Source organism: Oreochromis aureus, linkage group 15 (assembly GCF_013358895.1).
Source record: "Oreochromis aureus strain Israel breed Guangdong linkage group 15, ZZ_aureus, whole genome shotgun sequence".
Classification (NCBI taxonomy): domain Eukaryota; kingdom Metazoa; phylum Chordata; class Actinopteri; order Cichliformes; family Cichlidae; genus Oreochromis; species Oreochromis aureus.
The window spans coordinates 24,403,190-24,426,922 of NC_052956.1; the positions used below are offsets into that span (position 1 = coordinate 24,403,190).

Consider the following 23,733-nt stretch of genomic DNA (forward strand, 5'->3'; position numbering starts at 1 on the left):
ACAGGAAAGAGACCCAAAGGCAACAAGTACAGATATAGTATGTCTATATTGGTCTTTTTTAAAGCAATATTTTCAGTTACTACGTAATGATAGCAGCGAAACTGCTGGTTTTAACTGCTGCTCTGGCTGATTTGCTGGTTTAGCTGTAAGGACAAGAGCAGGAATGTGACCAATTTTCTTAAGTTCTTCTACCATAAAAGGCCAAATTTGTATCCTTTAATGTTGTGGGGATAAAAGTCATACTATCACATCTTTGTGGAGGAACTTTGAGGTCTGCAGGGATTTGTTTATGTCCAGTTCTGTCAGGGTCCTGCACCAGCGTTTCAATCAGGTTGAGGTCTGGACTTCGGACTGTTGGGGCACCTTGATTCTTTGCTTTTTCAGCCGTTCTGCTGGAGATTTGCTGCTGTGCTTGCGATCATTGTCCTTCTCTGTGACCCAGTTTGGTCCAAGCTTTATCTGTGGCACAGATGGCCTCATGTGTCTATAGAGTACTTTGATACACAGTTCATGGTCCACTCAGTGACTCGAAGGTGGCCAAACTATCATCCCTCCACCACGGTGCTGACAGCTGGTCTCAGGTGTTTGGGCAAATATGTGAATTTGGTCTTATCGTCCAAAACACGTTGTTCCAGAAGTCTATAGGAAAACTGACCCTGGACTCGACCTGTAACCACTTTCCTGATGAGTTAATGAGCTCAGTCACTGATTTCAGGTCATATTGAATAAAACATCCCATCCCTGATTTATCAGTTGTTAGCCACTGAGTATGAGGATGATGTAACTTTGGCCACGCCCATCTTTAATACCGTTTTATGGATTAGTTGGAAGCGGTCATTCCCATTCAGAAATTATTTGACTTAATAGGCTTCCAGTTTTTCTTCAACTTCCATACCAACTGGTGGGTAAAGAGGCCATAGGTGCTGGGCTTTGCCCTTCAGCAGGCTACCAGAAGCTGGACAATAGGAAGAAAGTGGTCTAATAAGCCTCAGAACCCTGTTTGAGGTGTTACTGCTAAGTTGGACGGCTGTAAAATTTTAGCTTTTGTCATCAATACATACATAAAGCAGTTCCTGCTTTATCTAAGATCTAACCACGTCTTTCATCCCTGGAGCTGTTATCTCAACGTACAGGAGGTGGAATATCCAATCAGGGGACTCTGATAGTGGTTGAACAAACTTTCATCCTTGGTTTGATTTTGATTCACTTATAAAAGAAAGTTAAACTTAAAGAAAACAGCCAAGAGGAGAATATCCACCTGTTTCCTCTCTTTCTTTCTCAGTTTAACCTCAGAGATCACCTGTCCTTATCCACGCAGCAGGAAGCGTGGAGGACGGGGACAAGGAGGGTCGACACCCGCCGGCTTCTCTGAAATGAATGTGCTGAGAGTTGGTGCCTGCGGGCGGCCGCATATAAACACATAGAATGACTCGGTCAGCGTTTAACAGGCCGCTCACCTCCCCAGACAGAGGAGGGGATCGCATACTGATGCGATCACGTCCGCAGCTGCGGATCATCACGAGCAGCAGAATAAAAAATGTCCAGCGTCGAGGGCCTGTTGACACTCGGCGTATTCTGCATAGGTTTCCGCTCGCCTCAACAAATGGAGGATGTTTTTTGTTCGTCTGTCTCCAAAGCGTATTTTGTTCGGCTGGCGTTACCTAAGCACTTAGTGTGCATTATGCATCTCATTGCTCGCTGTTAGCCTTCGCACTCTGGATGATAAATTGAATGTGTGTGTTTTTCTTTCTTTATTTCCTTTATTTATTTATTTATTACTGAAGTCATTTATCTGAATCGTCCAGATGAAATGTGTTCTTAATGCTGCCGCCTGTCTTCTCTCGGGGCGTGTGCACTGCATTGATTATGTTGAGACGAACATCAGCGCCGTGTGTGGGGGAATCAACAGAAGTTGTTACATCTGCCAGTATTAATTATGTGAGGTTTTACGGTTCAATAATGTGGATTTTTTTTGTCAACAAACTGTATATTTTATAGCCAAAGGTTTGTGGACATAGAGAGCTGTATAATTGTACCCTAAAAACTTCATAAATAACATATATGTAAATAAAAACCCACAGAGAGGGGATATTTGTTTTTACAAAATGTTAGCAATCAGGTAACCTAAACCCGGCTGGAGAATTTAAATCTACAGCCACAGATAAAGCAAACCAACCTTCACCCAATGCTTTCTCTCTGACAGCTGGTGACTAGTGGCATGGCCCTGATTGCCCTTTAACCCTGTGGAGAATTTCCCATCCTAAATGCTTAGGAAACAAGCGGGGGAGTCACTGAGGGCGATCTTGTCGCTGGGCCTGTCACGTCTGCCATCCAAGGCCCGGATTTCAGTGACCTTCCACGTCTTATGGTCACTGCTACTCGTCCTTTTCCTTGTGTCTGCCTGTTAAAAGGCTGTAATCCCTTTATTTGATACAGCCTCTAGGTAAACACCGTCTGCTGCCTCAAGAAAACATGAATGAGGGAGTTTAATGTCAGGTAACCTCTGTTTAATATGGATTCCCAGCACCTGGTCCACTGCAGCCTCTGTGTTTATGCAGTAAGAAGTTAAGCCCGGTTGATGGGATGTCTGACATCCACAGAAAAGGTCTGAACCAGTGAATCGGTCAGCCGTGTGCTGCTTCAGTTTCTGTTCGCCCTCTTTGGTGTTTCAACATGAGAGAAACAGTGAAAGCCAGCTCAGTGAAGAAATGGTTTCCCCACTTAGGTAAGCACAGAGCTCGGATTTTAACGCCAACTTGAACTCAAACCTGATGACTCAGTGGCTGATTGGAGGAAGATGTGCAGCCAGCACTAATCAGAAGGTTGTTGATTCAATCCCTGTCTGCTCCAGTCTGCATGCCAAACATCCCTGGACAAGATACCAACCCCAAATTGGTCTCCGATGCATCAGAGTATGAATGTGTTTGAATGTCAGCTAGAAAGCACCTAAATAAAAAGAGCAGCGAAAAAAGTGCTTGTGTGAAACCGTGAGTGAGGTTAGTTGTGTAAAGTTTGAGTGCTCAGAGTAGAAAAGTGGTGCACAAGAACCAGCCCACTTTCAATATGTAATTATCACCAGAGCTTTCAGTGCATGTTATTATTAACTATTATTAAATATAATGGTGGAGTTGATGAAATCGGAAGGACAGCACTGCTTTTCCCACAACGACGGGGTCGTTCTGTGTTTGAATATGACTTTTACACAGATTCGTCCACGTTCTCGGTTCTTTCAGGTTCTCCAGTTTTGAAATCGATATACGTCTCTGAAATTCAGTTGCAGTAACGCTGTCAGTATTTCTTCTGCCTGATTTTCTGATCCTGTCTCTTCCAGACATCGAGCTGCTGGCCGCCTGCAGAGAGGAGTTCCACCGCCGGCTTAAAGTTTACCACGCCTGGAAGTCAAAGAACAAGAAGAGGAACACCGAGACACAGCAGCGAGCACCGAAATCTGTCACCGACTACGGTATGACGTGCGCCGCAGCGTTTATTCCTCTGGAGATGTCTCTCTTTGTGTGTTTTTCCCACAGCGAGTGAAACTCTTTCTGCATTTTTCATGCACTCGGTACAAAAACAGCTCTCTCGTTTGCAGTTTGACATTGAATGTTTTGCTCAAGAGTACCTCAAAAACGTTTTTTGAACACTTGTAACTCCTTTTGTATAACCTTGGGGCCACAAAGGTCTCTCATCCATTTAATCTTTCTCTCTTATGTTTAAACTTACACTTGAAAAAAGGAAACAACCCGAAGCTTTACAGAACAAGAGAAACACACTGAGCCTTGAACAGCCTGCAGGTCAGAGGTCACATACGTGCTGGTCTCAGTGTTGGTGTGTAGATTTTTATTTCCCTTTTCACCCTTCTCGTTTAAAGCTGGCTGAGACACATCAGGCCTCATTCATGGATCGTTCTTAGACCCGAGCACACGACGTTACCTCAGGAGCCATTAAAACGTGCACTGCGCAGTATTATTATTACTGCTGTGTGTGTGGAAGGGAGTCTTTCTAAATCAACAGGCATGTGCTCGCTGTTAAAGTCTACAGTGCCATTTCACACAAAGAAACACGTTTACCTCAAACTGTGTCAGCAGTGAAGATGCTCTACAGTAACCGCCCTTCTGTCCCTGAGCCTGGTTCTGCTCGAGGTTTCTTCCTCTTAAAAGGGAGTTTTTCCTTCCCATTGTTGCCAAAGTGCTTGCTCATAGGGGGTCATATGATTGTTGGATTTGTCCTCTGTATGTATTATTGTAGGGTCTACCTTACAATATAAAGCACCTTGAGGCAACTGTTGTTCTGATTTGGTGCTGTATAAATAAAATTGAATTGAATTGAATTTATGTACAGGGTGGAAGTTAGGTGTGACGACGGTTTGATAAAAGGCTCCAAAAATGATTCAAATGTTCTTTTTTATTTATATTAAAAATGTCTTTTCAGTGTTTACCACTAATAACATTTGTCAGCAGCCGGCCGTCACCATGTCACGCTCTCGGTGTCACGGTCTGTAGCAGGTCGACTTTTGTTTGGATGTGAAGGAGTCTCAGATTTGTGCAGAACGGTGAGACGGATTTGGTTTGTGCACATGTATAAATGAGGTCCTCTGATTTTAAACCTCTGAAGTCTCCAAAATCTGAAACTGATTCACCGTGCCCGACTCTGACTAATCAATGCCTTCATTTGAATGCCAGACTTTATAAAGACGAGCACTTCGGTCTGTCGGGGTCGCTGACGGCTCGCCGTGATCGTCAGTCAGCGACACGGCGAGCAAATGGACTCCGTCTCTCACCTCTCCGCCGCCATCGCCTCATTTCCTTGTGCCACACGTTGAGTTGTCATGACGACAAAGAGCTCTTATTCAGAGCTGTCTATTGTGTGCTCTGCTCAGACTACAGATTGGTCCACGAGCCCCCCCACACACACACTCTCTTTTATCCCTCATCCTCCATGTGAGAGTCGCAGCTTTTGTCCTGCTGCTGCTTCGATTCCAGACGTGTGACATGCGCAGCCGTCAGAAGATCCGGCTTTAACGGTGGCTGTGGCTCCATGTGTGAAGGTGATGACATGTATTTATAATGTCCAATCCCCAAATCACTCCCAGGGTCTTTGCCGTGAGCGACCCCCTCTCTGGTTTTCTGTCTAACATCCACACTTATTAGCACCACATGTGTCAGCTTTCATCAACCACGTCACTGAACAAGAGACGGTCCTGCACCACTGTGTTGCACCAGAGTGTCGACAGAACCATCGTGATGATTTATGCTTGCGTAGAGCTTCAGATATATTCTGTATAAAAGCCTGCTGCCTGTCGCCAGGCGATGGGGTTTCTATCATGTTGGTACTCTCTGCTGGTTCATTCTAAAACCGGAGTAAACGGCAGGACAAATGTGCCAGTACATCTTCTCGTGCTCTGCATCGATGTGATGTGCAACAGGTTACGGAGCAGATGCAATGCAGACACTGATTTAAAGCCCCCAAAGGTTTTAGATTTGATGAGTCGCATATTTATGTTTAGTTACGTGTCTCAGACTCTCCGTTCCACCGTGTCGCCCTTTTTTCTCGTTGCCGCTGCTGAACACGCCTCACTAACACCTGACTGAGACATGATGTCGAAGCGCGCTGCCGTCTGATACCGCCAGTGTTCATGTCTTCATTCTCATGTTCTCATTCATCACTCATATCATAAAGTGTCAGTGTTGCATCACTTCCTGTGTGTGTGTGTGTGTGTACGTGTAACCTGGCATGTTTACTTTCAGATCATGCACCACCTGTGAAACCAGCATGTAAGTGGTCCTCTAGTGTGTAATGCTACTTAACCCCCCGCTGCCATTACTGACCCCTTCCTCCCCACCTGCTCAGCCCTGGGATCACTGCTGGCCTCAGGCTTGTGCTTTCGCTAGTAAACTTACTTTTTTCTGTAGTAGGAGTAGGAAAAAGATGGTGGATGGGTTTCCGTAGCAACTGCTGCCTGTATTGAGACATTATTTGGGCTTCTTCTTTTTTTTTTTTTAAAGCACCATTTTGTCTTTACGAGCAGCGTGCTGGTGCCAGCTCTCGCCTGCCCGACAGCCATAACGATTTGATAAAGAGTGGAGGACATTCCTGCGAGCTCTTTAGGCTGCTGTTATTGATACTCCTACAGAAAGGACTTCTCAAGGAAGAGGGGAGGGAGAGGAGGACAGAAGGCTTTCTGGGTTTTCAGGGTAGTTGGCTTCTGTTTGGCGAGGGATGATAGCATCCTGTTTACTGCGCTGTGACGGGAGGAAAAGGCCGCCACGCCGGCTGATCGGAAGAGAAACATAGTAAAAGAAGTCATCAGTGAAGCAGATGGCTCACTCCCCTCACTCCAGACTTAATGAAGAGTTTAGATACACGACAGCCTGTTCAGCTGAGCAAGGCACAACAGAGAGCTTGAACTCTGAGTGGCCAAAGAGGTTTATTTTAATGGGTGTACATTCGAAATTGTCCCTAAAGATCAGGTAGATCAAGTCATCAAGACTTGAACTCAAAAACACTGGAAAAAAAAGGTCAGGTCAGCCAGAGGAAACCAAAACATGTTTTATTGCTTGTTCCTGCTGAGTTTTTTTTTTTTTTCTCTCTCATTTAAGAAGCTCTTCAGCAATATTAAAGCTGGCCAAGTGAAGCTGTTGACGTCTGGACTGTATGTTCTATAAACTAGGAGAAAATGTGGAAAGTCTTGAAACAAGTATCTGGATTTTCAGGCTGAATTTTGCCCTTAGAGTTTAAATCTGCAGCAGCAAACATCAGCTCCTCCAAAACCAAAGTGAACCAACACAGATGGACTTTGCAGTTACCGATGGCCCACTGACCAAGTGAAGAGCGTCACTTATCATGGCTCATCAGCTAGAACAGTACAGCGCCAAACTAGACAATTACAGGCTCATTTCAGAGACTCCAACCCATCTAGAAGTCAATGCAGTGCAACCTGAGAACAGAGGTTATAATACATAACCACAACATCAATCCCTACAACATCACAAAGTGCCAGAGCGTGGTGCGCTTACCACCATAAATTGGACACCACCTGGAAAACACAAACGAATGTCGGCCCAAAACATCATGGAGCTGTGATGGCAATCTGAAGGAGATGGATCTGATGTGGGTAAGCCGGGTTAGGCCCAGATGGAGGCAGATCAACAATGTCGTCCAGGGATGATGAGGACTCATTCTCACTGTAACGTTCCAGAGCTGCTCCCAGTGAAGACATCTGGAGGAACACATCAGCTACCGTACTCTGATGATTCCAAAGGCAGATGGAGACTCGGGTCACTCATCAGTTTGTTCATTCATACGTGGTACACGGCGGCGTGCAGAAATTCATCCACAGAAACCAGTAGCCGCTCTTTGTCAGTGCTATCCTGTGCATTCGTCAGCCTTGAAACCTGAACCCTCCTCTCAACCCCTCGTTGAGTCACCTCGGGTACTAAAATACGACAAACAGTAATCAACAGGCCGAGTGAATGCAGCAGGGAGTTCAGCACAAGTACCTCTCTGAAGGATAAACCTCCATTTCTGCTGCTTCTTCTAAACAAAGAAAGCTGATTTTTTTTCCTCCTCTTTTTTGGCGTTTTTCTTTTGAAGTTTGCTGATGCCTGGAGGTGAAGTTTGTTTTCTTGGTTTCTGAGGTGGTTTGTAGGTGACGGCTAAACAAAGTGTTGCTTTGTAGAAGATGGTTTTCTCACTTTTTTTTGAAACGCTGCAAAAAAACAAAACCAAACAGGCCTAAACATGTTTAAGTCCTGAAACCAGTTTTAAAATAACACGCTGCCTTTTTCTTCCATTTGTCAGCTTGAGAAATGGAACAAAAAGGCAATTTATATCAACACGAGCTGACGTGAATCGAAAACTAGATTTTATTTTGTGAGTTTCTTTCTGAAATGTGATTTTCTGCAGATTAAACGTCCTTTATCACGTAGAGAAGCTTCTTCAATCTCTGTAGAGTATTACTTTACACTCCACTTTTTAGAAAGATGCAAATTGTTTTTTAAATGTTTCTCACAAGTGTGCAAACCCCTTCGTAAACATCTGGCATCTGCTTCACGTCTCGCTGATTTTCCCGCTCTTCCACCAGCACTGCTGTGATCTCTAACCCTCCTCCTCCTCCTCAGCTCTAACAGCAGGACTCACTGACTGCACTTAAACATGGAGACCAGGGAATGGGCTCTTTGTTCACACCTGATGGGAGTTCAGCAGATGGGGTTTCATGTTTACATGCTGTGGGTTAATGGGAAATATGAAAAGGAGATCAAACATTTGACCAGGTTGTGCTGATTGAGATTCTGTGTTTAGTCATGTTCCTGAGCCTTGACCTGTGTATTAACAGCTGTAGATATAAAGCAGCATTTCTGTAGAAGGTTCATGGTCAGAAGTTTAAGGTCTTTTTATTTTGTTTTGGTTGTTTGTTTGTTTTTTAATGCTTTGAGCAACACAACCTGAATTCTGTTTGTTTCCTTTGGAAGTGAAAAAAAAAGCTTAAAAACTGCATAAAGACCACCCAGATTAATGCTGCAGAGACAAGTAATGCCTGCTGGCAGTTAAATGTCACTTAAATCATCAATGACAGACGAGTGTTGGAGCTATTATTTAAAGATTACAACGATGGAACCGAACATATATTTGAACAAATTAAACAAAACGGAGACATCCTAATGGGCTGTTTCAAAGGGGTAAACGAGCATTACTCTTTACAGTCATGTTTGTGATTATAGCAGTAAAATACTTCTCTGCACTGAAGGCGTTTGTGTCCAACAGCAGGTTTAGCAGGCTCAGCAGCGTGCATCGATGTGACTCGTAGACAAGCGCAGTGTAAAATTTAAGCATGAGAGCCAAAAGCAACAATCAGATATGAGCCCGTCCTGAGTTTATGCTGGTCGCTGTCCTCACAAACAGCAGACAAACCTTTTGGATTTGTTTCATCCAAAAAGTGTGCAGGCCTGTCAGACTCTACATGCATTTCAATGACGACTCAGTGCACTGATGGAGATGACTGCTGGAAAAAGAGATTTTACTTTTTGTCTGAACTTCCTGTGTTGAGATTCCCATCGTTTAGGAGACGACTGACGGAGGTCAAGCAGCCTCTGCCTTACAGGGCTGTGTTGATGTCAAGAACAAGATCAGTTAAACTCAACACATGTCAAGCCTTTTTTATTCACTCGCATTGTAATTGCAGATTTGGTATATGTAAGTTTAACTTTAAAGACTTTCATGTCAGCTGGTAAACACGAAGCTGCATCCTGTAACCAGATCTTCTTGTAGAAAAAAGCACAAAGTTAAAGGTTACGATCTACCAATGACACCCCTACAGCTTTAATTAGATGTGCCTTTAAAACACCTTAAATTATAGTCAGATTAAATGTATGTAAAACTGTATTTACTGGCATTCACAGGAGGTTGAAGGTAGATATGATTTACCAGAATCAGCCTCTCTTTTCCAGTTTTTCTAAACTAAGCGGTCGCTGCTGTTTGGGGTGCTACTGAAAAAAATGCAAGAATATTCCTTTAAACTGTCCAGTTTGGGATTAATGTCAGATGTAATTTGTGCTCAGGCAGCTGTTGTTAATGTCTGTATGCTCACTGCAACTCACTATTGTTTCTCTTACATAATTAACGAGGCTGAGCAGCTTTTAGCTAAAACACTGAAACGAGCTGTAAACATTTTGTAGAATTAGTAAGTTCAGATAAAAACAAACCCTGCTGCGATAAAGGACGAGCTGAGCCTTTTCTTTCATGTCATTAAGCAAAAAACTAAAGTTTTAAACATCCTCTGAGCCTTAGTGTGGTTTGTTGAAATTCTTACCCTCGTCTCCAAGTAGAAAACTATTAAAAAAAAAACATGTTTTTGTCTGTCTTTAGTCTGCAAAGAACTCTGTCTTCACTCTTCTTCATAAGTTAATGCACAGGTTGATAAACAGGAAACAGGACATATAAACTACATTTCCCATAACCGCTTCCCAGGCTGCTGCATGTAAACATGGTCTCTGATTTATGAAAGACTCCTAACTTTTTTTTTCCCCCTCTGCGTCCAATCAACAGCCCAGCAGAACCCAGCCCCACCTATACCGGCCCGGCAGTACGAGGTGGCGATGAACCGGCAGCAGCGCTACTTCCGCATCCCGTTCATCCGGCCGAGCGACCAGTACAAGGACCCCCAGAACAAGAAGAAGGGCTGGTGGTATGCGCACTTCGACGGACCCTGGATCGCCAGGCAGATGGAGCTACATCCCGATAAACACCCGATCCTGCTGGTGGCAGGTCAGTACAACACAGATATCTGAGGGAGGCAAAGACTGAGCATGAGCATGGAAATAAATCTCTGTTTTTACCTTACGTGATACGTTCACCTGTGATGGAAACATTTCTACGCACATATGTTGTGGCCGGGTTGGTCTGTTCTTTGAGAGTCTATCCATCTACAGACTAAATGAAACAACATACAATATATACACCAAGTTAAACACAGTTACACCACCCATTGGGCTGCATCACAGTATGACAGAGTGAGTGACAGGCATAAGGAAACAAGCAGTTAAAGAGTAGAAGAAAAAACAAGAAAGGATGGATGTGGAGAGGAAAATCGATGAGTTGATTCTGTGACAGCCACAGAAAGAAATGAAATCAGAAGAAGCACTTCGCTGTTTGAGCTTAATCAATGTTCAAGACTTTGACTTTGTGCGAGTGCAGCCGATTGATTATATTCGAGTCATAATGCACCGTCAGGTCGTTCTCCGTAGAGACGCGGAGGCTTTTATTTTTAGGAGTCCCGTGCGATGAATCATCGACCGCGATTTGACGAACTCTTCTTCGAGAATGCCAGAAATATCACGTCAGCTTTTATCAGAACATTAGAGCAATGTGCTGCAGTTTTCATTCTACATGACTTTATTCAGTTCAATTCAATTTAATTTAATTTATACAGCGCCAAATCACAACAACAGTCCTCTCAAGGCACTTTATATTATAAGGTAGACCCTACAATAACACATACAGAGAAAAACCCAACAATCATATGACCCCCTATAAGCAAGCACTTTGGTGACAGTGGGAAGGAAAAACTCCCTTTTAACAGGATTAAGAGATTAATAACAAGAATGATTTAATGCAGAGAAGTCTATTAACACATAGGGAGTGAAGAAGAAACACCCAGTGCATCATGGGAATCCCCCAGCAGCCTACACCTATCCAGAGTTACTAAGGGAGGATTCAGGGTCAGCTGATCCAGCCCTAACTATATGCTTTAGCAAAAAGGAAAGTTTGAAGGCTAATCTTAAAAGTAGAGATAGTGTCTGTCTAATGAATCCAAACTGGAAGCTGGTTCCACAGAAGAGGGGCCTGAAAACTGAAGGCTCTGCCTCCCATTCTACTTTTAAATACTCTAGGAACAACAAGTAAGCCTGCAGTGTGAGAGTGAAGTGCTGATATGGTACTACAAGGTCATTAAGATAAGATGGGGCCTGATTATTCAAGACCTTGTATGTGAGGAGCAGGATTTTGAATTCTGGATACTCCAAATGTTGGAACACTACTTGTTTCGCCGTCAATGTTCCTCAACACTTCACTTCATATTTAGCATATTTCATATTAGTCTGTAGAGAGGGTCTAGCCTAGGACCCTTACTGGATACAGGCGCCCCCAGGTGGGAATCGAACTTGCGAATCCCTTTCCAAAGCCGTGTAGTCTTACCACTATGCTATCCAGCTGCAAGCCTCCTGAATATGTGCCTTTCATAAATGTCCTGTATTTTTTGCCGAGTAAATTTTTTCCTCAGAAACAGTTTCTCTTGTCGATAATATTCAGTTTTTACTTACATTTTTCTTTTTAATCCTTTGATTGGCCTGATATGCTGCTCTTTAATTCCCGTGTCTAAAAGAGAACAAAAAAACCCTCATCTGGGATTTTATGAAAGTAAATGTTTAACTGAGGATAAAGGGCATTTGAATTGTTAAAAGTGTGCCTGGGATCTCTTTAATTGTCCTCCATACAGAGCACTTCAAAGAAAAACAATCTGGAATCTTTTTCCAGTTACATTAAAGAAAAAAGGTTTGAAACTCCAGCATTTGTCAGAGCAAAGTGTAATATTTGTATTCTATTGATTATAACAGATATCCACAAATGCTGCTGCATCCTCCCACAATTTGCCAAATTAAATGAAAGCGCCTGAGTGAGTGTTTGTGTCAGAACAAGCTGTAAAATCGCAGATTGTACCAAATGACGAGTACAACAACAGTAAAGAAGGAAAAAACGAAGCGTTTGTTTTGTTCACCCACCTGTCTGAGCATATGTGTGCTGATGAGTTCAAACATCACAACTCCTAGCAGCATTTTTCTCAACTTTAATTTGGCTCTGAGGACTGCACTCGTCTGTGGGTTTGAGGTTTTATGAAAGCGAGTCACGGCTGTGCACGATGTGTGATTTGAACACTGTGAGGTCGTCAGTCTCAGAAAGGTCATATCGTAGGGAAATAGCTGGTGTTTTACAGCTGCTGTGTTCAGACGGCGTCAGTATGTGGGTGAGTAACTGCCTCATATGACACTCAGATAGCACACTGCTGCAACTTGTTATTGCCTTAACAGCTGCAGATACACACTGAATGTAAATTGCAAGCATTGAATATGTTTGGTGGAATAAATGCATTGTATGCTTCTAGGGCCACAGATTTAATTCAGACTGTTAAAGTGGGCCTGTGAACACTGTGATTTCAGATATTAAGAGGCAGTATTATGCTCATTCAGGGCCATTTTCATTCTGATACTCTTGTAGAACAGCTTTGCATGACTGACAGGTCAAAAGACTCTTGAATGATCAAATATTGGCCTTTTAGGGTGCTCTTCAGTATACCTGAAGAGGGTTTAGTTAGCCTAAACACGTAATTTATGTTTTCAATGTTTCTGCCCATAAAATGGTGGTTGTTGGTTTTTAATTTTCAGTGTTGTACTGCTGTATAGTGTTTTAGTATTACAGAGGTGTATTTGTAATAATTGGGAATGTTTGGTCTGCTAAAAGAGCTGAAATTGAGTATAAATATGCTCTGTATTAGCATTTGTCTCCTTGAGGGGCCCTTCCTTTAGACTAGGGCTGCCACAAACGATTATTTTGATAGTCGACTAGTCACCGATTATTTTTGCGATTAGTCGACTAATAGAATAGAATAGAATAGAATTCAACTTTATTGTCATTGCACATGTCACAGGTACAGGGCAACGAAATGCAGTTTGCATCCATCCAGAAAGTGCTTTAGTCGTGATATAGATATATTACAATATAAATTAGCAATAATAGAGATGTGTAAGTATATTACAGAAATGGGTCTATTATGGTATGTTATAATGTACACAGTGTGAAGTATGTTATGAATATTCTATAACTATAAGTATGTACAGGCTGTAGTGAGTACAAGCTATGTACAGGCTATGAACAGGATATAAATATGAAATAAAAACTATACAGAGATCTGAGATATACAGTTATACAGAATGTGAACTATGTAAGTTATAAACAGTTGTGGGATTAAAAATTATCGTATGTACAGAATGATTATCTACACAGAACTATACAGTAGTGGTAAAGTGCTAGTGGTTGTGGGTGTGTGTATGTTCAGTCCATGAGTTTAACGTGGATCAGATGTCAGGAGGCAGAGTTCAGGAGTCTGACAGCTGTGGGGAAGAAGCTGTTCCGGTACCTGGTGGTCTTAGTCCGGAGGCTCCTCTAGCGCCTCCCAGAGGGCAGGAGGGTGAAGAGTCTATGTGATGGGTGACTGGGGTCTCTGATGATTTTCCCAGCCCTTTTCAGACACCGCTTCCTGTAGATGTCCTTTATGGCAGGAAGTGGTGCTCCGGCGATGCGCTGGGCAGTTTTCACGACCCTCTGCAACGCCTTCCGGTCCGAGGCAGAGCAGTTCCCGTACCAGACTGTTATACAGTTGGTCAGGATGCTCTCGATGGTGCAGCGATAGAAGTTCACCAGGATGTCTGAGGACAGGTGGTTCTTCCTCAGAGTCCTCAAGAAGAAGAGGCGCCGGTGAGCCTTCTTGACCAGCTTGGAGCAGTTGGTCGTCCAGATGAGATCCTCGGAGATGTGGACTCCCAGGAACTTGAAGCTGCTCACACGCTCCACAGCCATCCCCTTAATGTGGATGGGTGGATGTGGGTCAGCATTCCTCCTGTAGTCCACGATGAGCTCCTTAGTCTTCTCGGTGTTAAGCAGCAGGTTGTTTGTGTCGCACCACTCAGCCAGACGATCCACCTCCTCCTGTAGCGGCCTCATCGTTGTCACTGATGAGGCCAATCACCGTGGTGTCATCTGCAAACTTAATGATGGTGTTGGAACCATCAGCAGGTCTGCAGTCGTGGGTGAAGAGGGAGTAGAGGAAAGGGCTCATCACACAGCCCTGTGGTACACCGGTGTTCATTGTGATTGTTGATGAGCAGCGGTTATCCAGTCGGACATGTTGGGGGCGGTTGGTCAGGAAGTCCAGTAACCATTTGCAGATGAGGGAACTGATGCCCAGGTCTGTCAGTTTCCTGATGAGTTGTGAGGGTGGATTGTGTTGAATGCTGAACTGAAGTCTATAAACAGCATTCTGGCGTAGGTGTTGTTGTTGTCCAGGTGTGAGAGGACAGAGTGCAGTGCGATGGAGACTGCATCCTCTGTGCTCCTGTTCTGGCGGTATGCAAATTGGTGGGGGTCCAGGGTGGGGGAGACAGGATTTGAAGTGTGCTAAGACCAGCTGCTCTAAGCACTTAGTGATGATGGGGGTGAGGGCTACTGGGCGGTAGTCATTGAGGCTAGATGGGTTGGAGTTTTTGGGTATCGGGACGATGGAGGTGGATTTGAAGCAGGCCGGTACCACAGCGTGGGCCAGGACAGGTTGAATATGTCTGTGAGCACTCCTGCAAGCTCCCCAGAACACGCTCTGAGAACACGCCTGGGATACCATCAGGACCTGCAGCCTTGTGGACATTGATCCTGCTCAGCACCGCTCCTACATCGGTGGGGGAGAGAGTCAGAGGTTGGTGGTCTGGCGTCATGTCTGTTATGGTTGTGGTTGTGGGGTTCCCTCGCTCAAAACGAGCATAAAAGTTGTTGAGCTCGTTGAGGAAGGAGGCATCAGAGGATGTGGGGGAGGGTTTGGTGGTCCTGTAGTCTGTAATGGTCTGGAGTCCTTGCCACATGCGTCGGGGGTTGGAGTTGGAGAAGTGTTCTTCTACCTTCTTTTTGTAATGGTGTTTGGCTTTTTTGATGCCCTTCTTTAGATTAGCCCTGGCTGTACTGTTAGGCGTGTGCATCTCCAGACCTAAAGGCGTTGTTGCGGGCCTTCAGGAGGAGACGAACATCCCGGTTCATCCAAGGCTTCTGGTTGGGGTACATGGTGATCCGTTTCTGGGTGGTGACACTGTCTGTGGTTTCGGAGATGTAATCCAGTACAGATGAGGCGTACTGGTCCAGGTCTGTGTGGGTGAACATATTCCAGTCTGTGTTTTTAAATCTGTCCTGGAGCACCGCGTCTGTCCCCTCTGGCCACACTTTAATTGTCCTCACAGCAGGTTTCACACGTTGGATGAGTGGTGAATAGAGATTGAAAATGTGACGTCATTCAGGGGTAAAACCGCAAAGGATTCTGGGAACTCGTGGCAAGAGGTACTAGCGGGCACAGGCTTTCAATTGAAATCAGTTACACAGCGATAAAAGACACAAAAATGGCAAGAAACTGTTGTATTATTAACTGCACAAGCCGGACGAACGACAGCCGCGCGTGAAGCCGACGGAAATGCGATTGGTTTTATCGGTTCCGCGTGGAAAAGAAATTGTCCAAGCCATGTCTCCGAAGTCACGAAGAGGCGACGGATGGCCTGGATTGCCGCTATCAGAAGACCTAATATAACGTTCGAATACACTCCAGCTCACGTTAGTCTGCTCCAAGCATTTCCACAAAGGTAAGTGTTTTGTAGTAGTTAATACGTCTTATATATGCGCTGAAAACATATACTTTTATTCACAGGATATAGATTTTGTATCACTAATTGCCCAGTACGATTACAGCATACAATATTATTGTCACTGCTACATTTCTGTAATGCGTACCAGATATTCTTTTCACTACAAATTAATTACCGTGAGCTCAAAGGTCCTATTAATAAACGGTTAACGAATGTGTATTTATGAAGACCATTTGTGAGACTGGTAAACTTACCTTTGTTCGCATGACGATGGTCTTGTGTTTTACACGGTGCATTTCAAGGTCCTGTACGCATCCGTCGGTAAACTGTACCTGGGCTTGTTGCAGTGACCTGAAGTTACTAAAAACTTCATGAGTGTATGCACTCACTCCAAGAACCGTATAATTATAAATATGAGCGTGGTGAAAGTTGGGCAGCACGCTAACGTCTTTTGTCCACTCTGTGTGCTCGTAAGGGTCTGACCCTTTCACTCCTTTGATTTTTTTTCCAAGTACCTTTTTGCCTTTTCGTGAGTCTGTCTTTGTTCTCCTTCGTTTTGTGCATTGCTTTTTTGGTGAGGAAAGAAAAACCAAGAAGGTACTGGAACCGGAGAATATACGTTTTGCGGTGCTGCAAATGCTTGCATTTAATGCGGTAATTTGAATGTTTTTCCACCAGTTCCCGGCATGCAGTGCGCGAAAGTCACGTGGTCTGTCAATCTCTATACCTAGGTGTGAGGAACAGGGAGAGATGGTCCAATTGTCCAATGTGGGGGAGGGGTGTTGCTTTGTAGGCTCCAGCCAAGTTGGAATAAACATGGTCTAAAGTCTTGTCTCCTCTGGTGTGGCAGGAGACATGTTGGTGGAATCTGGGGAGGACTGTCTTTAAGTTGGTGTGGTTGAAGTCGCCAGCAACAATAAAAGCAGCCTCGGGGTGTTTATTCTGGTGTTTGTTAATGGCTGCAGAAAGTTCTTTCATGGCCAACCTAGCATTAGCGTCGGGGGGGATATATACTGCAGTGAGTATGATCGAAGTGAGCTCTCTGGGGAGATAGTAAGGTCTGCATTTGACCATTAAAAACTCCGCATTAGGTGAGCAGTGACTCTCAGTAGTAGTGGAGTTCATGCACCAAGCATTGTTAATATAAATGCACAAACCTCCTGTTGTGATATGCGATAAAACTGTTGGAGTTATGAGTCCAGATGTCCAGAATCTCTTGTCTGCTGTACGTCAGCAACGCACAGCAATTCTGGATGAATAATCCGGTTAAAAGTAGATAAAAAACCGCTAAATAGCAGATTCTGGAGAGACACTGAGCCTCGCGTTGTTCACGCGCCGCCATCTTGGTCATGGAATCAGATCATGCATCCATTGGACGTAAAACGTACAGCTTATTTCATCAGCATGCATCTGCTCTTATATAACTATCATTAGCTTACAGCTTTAAGTGTTTAAGGTATGTGCTAACTAAAAATAAAGACAAGATGATAGTTTATTAAATTTTAATGACATTTGCAGATTGTTTCGGTGGAGTTTAATAAACTCAGCCGTCTGCTCCTTCAGCTGTGTAAAAACTATAACTTTAATCTCAGCCAAACCGATTTACTCAGGAACAAATAAAATACTAAAAAAAGCCAAACAATATAATTTTTAAGTTATCTAAAGTGACTTATATATCATGTTTAACCTGAGTAGCGAAAGACGGCGGTGGGTTTGAAAACGATTTGCCGGGAGTCCGGTGTTCTCACCGGCTCTAGTGAGCCTTCAACCCCGGCTAGCTATCGAGTTGGTGGGTAACAGAAGTCTCCGATATTAAAACTAACTAGCTGCCTCCGTTGTTGAAAACTGAGCAGGGCCGCACTATGAATTCTGGGACACAGCTCCTTCTTCTTCTTCGGGGTTTAACGGCAGCTGGCATCCTTGTACATGCAGTGCTGCCATCTTCTGTTTCAGTCTGTCATTACACTCAGGGTTCGTACGCTTTTTTCAGGGTCAAATTCAAGCACTTTTTAAGCACTTTCAAGGTCCCCTTTTAAGCTTTTCCAGCACACAGTTGCAGCAACTGTGACGTTCACTAGTAGAACTGACACACAAAACAAAACGACTACACTACACACTAACTACACAAGAAAACACACTAACTTGAGACTCCAAACATGATAAACATCACAAATCTCTCACTATCAAAACTCTCTTTTTCGCTCACTCGCTCTCTCTCTCTTCCCAACAACCAAATACCACATGTTGCTGTATCATTTTTTGATTGGTCGACATGGTACATTTTTCCACCAATAGGGAAGGAGTGTTTTTTCTTTTTTCACTCACAAGCAAAGCGTGTTTGCTAGCGCTCTCCATAAAAAAAACGCCGTTTTTACCGTTTCTTCCCAGAGTAAACGCCACTGTTTTATTAAAAAAAAAAAAAAACCAAAAACATCGGTTTTACGTGACCTATCAACACAATTTAAAAACTGGTATATAGCTTGAAGTCCGCATGTTCGACCCAAGTTGAAATGGAGACTCTGGGTCCGTCGACCCCAGAGGGTTAATCAGAAAGCCTTAAGTTACCTAGTTTTCACTTGAGTAAATTAACTCGTAATAGCGCTGCCATACTGCATCACACTCAGTGCATTTCAATCATTTCTCCAGCGAGTTTGATAGCTAGCAAAATAATAACCATAATTTTAAAAAAATAGCATTTGTAACGTATGCATACTGGAAAATTATTTACTAGGACTCACCTATCATGCGACTGGAGAACGCAAACTCCGCCATTGTTGTTTTCCATCAAACACTCATTAAAACAGCAACCTACAGGTATGTTAGAGCACTCATCCCCGACTGTCCGATGGAGGGGCGGGGTCACATATTGAAACAGACGCAAAGCTGCCCAGGCAGGGAAATTTTGCTTTTGCGTCTCATTTTATTTCTCTATCTGATAAGAAAACAATTCAATCAGATAGCTATTTATTGTGAATGAAATACAGTTACATTTTCAAGCACTTTTAAGCACCACATCTGAAATTCAAGCACTTTTCAAACCTTGAAAAGACGACATTAGAATTCAAGCATTTTCAAGGATTGCAAGCACCCGTACGAACCCTGTACACTCTTAAATCCTACTACTTATTCCTGCGTCTTTTGGGATCTTACAAAGCTTGAAACGACGTGTCGACTATTAAATTAGTTGTCATCGATTTTAATAGTCGACGTAATCGTGACTAGTTGACTAATCGTGTCAGCCCAACTTTAGCTCCCCCAACATCTAATTGGCCAGCTTCTGGAAGCCTGCCGGCAGCACCTGGAGTTTGTTAGTTGTACTGCTCAAACTTTGCGGCAGTCACGATGTTTGTCTGCTGTTCCTGTTGAAAATGAAGCAAAATTACGTTTAGATACTTTCACCAGTGTGTGAATGGGTGGATAACTGGTTGTGTAAAGCGCTTTGGGATCCTTAGGGACTAGTAAAGCGCTATACAAATAAAGGCCATTTACCATTTTTAACTCATTATTTGAAACTTTGGCTGTGTTTAACCCTCTGATGTAAAAGTGTCTATCTTAAAAAACATTATTGAAATATTTAGAAAAACTTTCTATTGTGTTTTTTCCTTTTATTCACATTTAAACCCTATTTACATAATCTCTAGCTAAGATGACGCTATTTTTAGCTAACATTTTAGATTTTTGGTCAATTGTCAACATGTTGCACAATAATGCCTAATTTTACCACGATAATTTCTCCCCATGTTAGAGATAAAAAACTTTTTTAGTTTATGGTGTAGTTACCAACATTTTTACATTTAGTATTTTAGCATGCTAACATGCTAAGTACATACATTTGAGCTATTAACATGGTAAAAAATGTACTGTATCAGCACATTATTATCAACGTTATTCTCGTGTAATAACAAAATATTTCAGAGGAAGTTAAAAATTCTTAAAGGAAGTTTTTAAACAAAGACTGTTAATATGCTAACCTACGAACGCTAGTTTAGCATTATATAACAATATGCACAACAAAGAAATATGTGCAAGATGTTAGCATTCAACATTTTATTTAAGTTTGATATTTATGTTAAATATAAAACTGATTTTTGTAAATATGCAGTCATATTTAGCTTTACATTTATTTTGTGGCATTTATTATTAACACAACTTTTACATTTTTATTTAAATACTTTAAAGGGTTTATTACTCTTATAGCCATCTCTCCTATTGTTCTTCTATTTGAGACGAATAGCAGCTTTACACTTTAACTAATTTATTCTTTAACTTTGTATTAAACTTTGAGCAAACTTGGAATTGGAGAGGATCTAAAATAGTAAATAATTAAATGAATGCATTGAAAGATGAAAAACGGCTGAAAAAACTTTGCTATCCAGAGAGAAATACTTCTTTATACAACAGGCGTCTGCCCTTGGTTCTCTGTTTAGTAAAACTTCAAAATGAGAGATGTGAACTATTGCCACAGACTCGTGGTGGTTTTCCAGCATGAAATTATTCTGCAAGTGCAGTGCAATTGGGCTTGTTTGAGTTCCTCATCACTGCGTTTCACGTCTTTTTTGCTTTTCTGACTCGTTTCTTCTCACAGGAAAGGACGACATGGAGATGTGTGAGCTGAGCCTGGAGGAGACGGGCCTCTCGAGGAAGCGGGGCGCCGAGATCCTCCCCCGGCAGTTCGAGGAGATCTGGGAACGCTGCGGCGGGATCCAGTACCTCCGCAGTGCCATCGAGAGCCGGCAGGCGCGGCCCACCTACGCCACAGCCATGCTGCAGAGCATGTTCAAGTGACGGGGCCCGGAGGCGGGGCTTCGCGCTGCAAACAAAGGGACGAATGCACCAGCTACCTGACACAGATGGAGTGTGGGCGCGCTGCACAGGTTCTGACTGCAGGGCGTTCGACGTGAACGGCGTTTTGTTTTTCTCCTCAACTGTCCTTTTGTTTTTCCTCCATTTGATGAGTTTTCGTTCTCGCTGGCTTTTGGTTCCTCAGTGGGGGCGGGGCGGGGAAGTTTTGCATTGAACCCTATGCAGAAACGAAAAATCATGCTAAATGATCACATCCGGTTCTTTTCCAACATTTCTGTAACATGTGTGCAAGTCTAACTATGAGGCCTTAATACTACTTTAACAGGGTTTAAATGCCGAAAGGTAGGACTTTGTTTGTTCGTTCAAAGCTGCCTCCCCAGAACAAGTTTAATTCCTCTGTAATTATGCATTCCTGATGATCCTGATGATTACACTGAAATCTCACAGGTGTGTCGCTTCCGTCTTAACAGCTAGCTGGTGATCCTGCTCCGACTTAAAAGCTGCTGTTTACGTCGTCTTCATGCCATTATTGCAGGGCGAAAAAGAAAAACTCGCACAAGGAGCTGCAAGCTCTCACCACGAGGCTGCATGCATGGGTGTCCGATTATTCCACTGAATTAAATCCAATATTTACAGATACTTTTTTTTTTCCAATTACCTCTTGTTTTTCCAGCTGAATGTAACTTGAGACCTTGTTGATTTTTTCATGTCGTGATTCTTTTGTTTCTTCTCATCGTGTGTGATTTAAATTAGTAAAGGGTCCAAAAACCTTTGGAGACCAAACGTGTCTCCGGACGTGAAACCTTGTTTGTTTTTTTTTCCCTCATTAATGGAGCCCCATCCATGATTAATTTCTGTTTTAAGGAGCTGAGCAGAAAATGTGAATTAATTATGCAACTGCTGAGACACGACTCCACGTGTTCGTGGTGTTTTTCAGAGCAGATCAGCGCCGCAAAAAAAAAAAGAGACCCCGAACAACCCAGCCACGCTTTAACACTTTGAATTTGATTTGTTTAGTAATTTGCCAGTGTGGCGAATCCCAAGGTAGCACAAAACGATATGGTTTGGAATCAGTTGTTAAGATGTTCTGTCAGACTGGACATTTCCCTGCTCTGTGAGAAGCTTTCGAGCACGAACTCTGTACGATGCACTGGTACTTGGCCTCGAACTGGAACATTCATATAACACTGAATATTTTCTATAGGGCGGTATGTGCAGACAGCAGTGTTATTCCTACTGGAATGTAAAAGTTTATTTTTCAAAGAACAGTTTCTACTTCATCGGCTTGGGCACATGAGATCGTCAAGCAATAAATCACACAAACTCAGCTAAGAAGGAAAAAACAGGCCTCTTTTGTCATTACTTAGATGAAAAAAAAACAAAACAATGACGGACAATCTGTGGTGACGTCGCACTGCGTTATTCCCCTGAGCCTGTTTGTTCCCGAGCTTTCTGTTCCCCCTTTGATGCTCTGCACAAGAAAAATGTGGCTGAGATTGTCTGAAAGCATGAACATCTGTCTTGTTGCAAAGTAGCCGAACCCCTTTACAGACAGCGATAACAGCACAGCCGGGATGGATCTGATAGTTGATGAAGACGGCTCACTTACCACCAGCTAAATTTGTTTAAAAAGAACCCAAATCTTGATTTAAACATGACTTTATTAATCTCAGAGAAACAACTGCATGTTGCAGAGAGGTTTAATATAAAGCACGCTCGGCATAGCCAGGCTTTTGTTTTAGCTGCTTTAGCTGGCTATACAAAACCTGAATTATCACGATAGAGGCTGACTCAGGTTTTTGGCTTTGGGCTCTGAGCACGCTCACAGAAAAGGGGAATTTAATTCCCACATCGTAAACAAACGAGGCTCAATTTGTATCTGAGACATGCAACAATATAAGGTCATGACATCAAAAACCATATATCACACGTCAACATCAACAACTGATGAAATTATACCATTTGGGTACTAATTAGGTTAGAACTACTGCTATCAATAGTCAAGTGAGTCCTTTTGGGACATTTCCAGTTAAAAGCTGCATACAGTCCTGCCTACTGGAGCCACAGAAAGACTAGAAATGTCAACAAAACTCCAGAGGGTCAGATTACAATTTTGGACCCACTGGGCTTCGAGCTTGGTGTGTGGGCCTCTTCCACAGCAGACATGTTGACCTGGCTCGGTTCCATTTAGTAAGCCATTGCACTGAACCAGGAGCCGAGTGGACTGCGGCCATTGTTGATAGACACAAAATGTCTACTGGGGAAAAGGCCCATCAGTTTGGGGGGCTGCAGCAGGTCTATCTTGGAGACCTTAAAATCTTCATGATTCATTTTGCCAAATAATAGCTTTAAAAAACATCAACATGGAAAATCAGACTGGTCCAGGCATTTTCATTTGTAAGGATTCCAGCCGTGTTTGAAGCAGGTCAGAAAACATTAAATTCCTTCAGTAAAATCCGTACCAAACACAAAGATCAACTTCACCAAGCTTGGCATGTGTATAACGTGCCAGTACACGGGTTAATGCTGAGTGTAAAGGGGACGCGCTCTGAGCTTTGCCGTCATTAAGACCTCAGTGTTTGTTTTAACCGCCAGAGTGATGACCTCGAGATATTTCCCTCCAAAACGTGCAAAGAAAGTGTTGTGGATTTGCTGCGATCTGTTTCTCGCCACACATTGCAATCATTCCTGGGGAAGCACTGCCTTTGTCCACTGTCATTTTTCTAACGCTGATCTCTAACGGACGAATAAAAGCATTCCCTGTTTCACTCACCTCTCGCCTCCTCCTTTCCACCTCAGAGAAAATGCTTTCAAAATGAAGAAGATGAAGCTTTATTCGACACAGTTTTGTATTTTCAACTACTGATTGTGAAACTCAACATATACATAATATTTTAAGACTTTAAATAAGAAAAGTCCACATTACAGTCCTTGGGGGAGGCTTCCCTCCCCACACAAGCAGCAATAAACATCAGTAGATGCGTTGATT

The 23,733-nt window shown here is 43.1% G+C and overlaps 1 protein-coding gene across 7 annotated transcripts in view; it reads left to right on the top strand.

Annotated features, from left to right (window-relative positions):
- The window catches only part of myo6a (myosin VIa), a 147,433-nt gene extending 123,917 nt beyond the window's left edge, over positions 1 to 23,516 (top strand). For all 7 annotated transcript variants that reach the window (XM_031751531.2, XM_039598786.1, XM_039598788.1 and 4 more), the window contains 3 exons: positions 3,332 to 3,463; positions 10,042 to 10,260; positions 20,527 to 23,516. In XM_031751531.2, the coding sequence (XP_031607391.1) occupies positions 3,332 to 3,463; positions 10,042 to 10,260; positions 20,527 to 20,726 (551 nt within the window). In that variant the 3' untranslated portion in view covers positions 20,727 to 23,516. The remainder of the gene's footprint in view (positions 1 to 3,331; positions 3,464 to 10,041; positions 10,261 to 20,526) is intronic.
- Positions 23,517 to 23,733: the final 217 nt, after the last annotated feature.